Below are 1,106 nucleotides of genomic sequence, written 5' to 3'. Positions count from 1 at the left end.
AAAAAAAAAAAAAAAAAAAAAAAAAAAAAGTGAAATTAGAAGTTGCCAATAAATCTAGACCAAATTGTATTACCAGGCTGGAGTGCAATGGCACGCTCACAGTCACTGTAGCATCAACCTGTTGTGCTCAGGTGATCCTTCCACCTCAGCCTTCCAAGTAGCTGGAACTACAAGCACCATGCCTGGCTAATTTTTTTATTTATTGTAGAGATGAGGTCTTGCTAAGTTGCCCAGGCTGGTCTTGAACCCATGGGCTAATGCAATCTTCCCACCTCGACCTCCCAAAGTGCTGGGATTATATAGGTGAGCCACTGCACCTGGCCTATGTGTGTATCTTAATATAAAACATCACAAAAGCAGTTATACATACCTTGTAACTCTGGACCTAACGTGGTAATAAGTGCATTCAAACAGCGACCAAGACTTTGGTGAACTTCGGCATGAGTAGGAGGTACATTTAACAACAACATTATAATAAGAGAAAGGGTGGGTTCTACATGTATATAATAAAGTGGACCAGCAGAATCAATTATCAAGGACAGAGAATGTAATGCCCAGGTCTGTAAAGACAAGGAAAAACAATTAAAAATATTACAGTAGCATTAAGAAACACAAAATACATTAAATTGTTCTTTTGTTGAAGCAAGTTATAAAGTAACAGCAAAGTAAAGTATGTGTCTGCTACTACTAATTTGGAAAGAGAAATGGAGAACTTCCAACTCAGAGGCAATCATATAATTTAGAATGATATGTTTAGTTACAACTCATCACTAATCATTCCAATAATATTTGATACTTCAGCTAACAGCTTAAATCAAATCTAGTTTGTTGAAAAATTGTTCATTGTTTAATCTATAGAAACCACAAGCCGGGCTCGGTGGCTCAGCCTGTAAACCCAGCACTTTGGGAGGCTGAGGTGAGTGGATTGCCTGAGCCCGCGTGTTCGAGACCCGCCCGGGCAACTTGGCAAGACCTCATCTCTACAATAAAATCAAAAAATCAGTCGGGCATGGTAGCGCACGCCTGTAATTCTGGCTACTTGGAAGGCTGAGGCAGAAGGATCGCCGGAGCCTGGCAGGTCGAGGCTGCGGTGGCCGGGAGCTGCC

The 1,106-nt window shown here is 41.3% G+C and overlaps 1 protein-coding gene across 1 annotated transcript in view; it reads right to left on the bottom strand.

The window, feature by feature from the left end:
• Window positions 1-335: 335 nt before the first annotated feature.
• Window positions 336-1,106, bottom strand: part of LOC103275265 (HEAT repeat-containing protein 5A) — a 72,200-nt gene continuing 71,429 nt past the window's right edge. The window contains exon 19 of the mRNA XM_008072670.2: window positions 336-560. Within this exon, the coding sequence (XP_008070861.2) occupies window positions 336-560 (225 nt within the window). The remainder of the gene's footprint in view (window positions 561-1,106) is intronic.

This window comes from Carlito syrichta, unplaced genomic scaffold (assembly GCF_000164805.1).
Source record: "Carlito syrichta isolate Samal-C Ts95f unplaced genomic scaffold, Tarsius_syrichta-2.0.1 Scaffold315394, whole genome shotgun sequence".
Classification (NCBI taxonomy): domain Eukaryota; kingdom Metazoa; phylum Chordata; class Mammalia; order Primates; family Tarsiidae; genus Carlito; species Carlito syrichta.
Note: the sequence above shows the minus strand (reverse complement) of the source record. Positions and strands in the feature narration are given on the sequence as shown.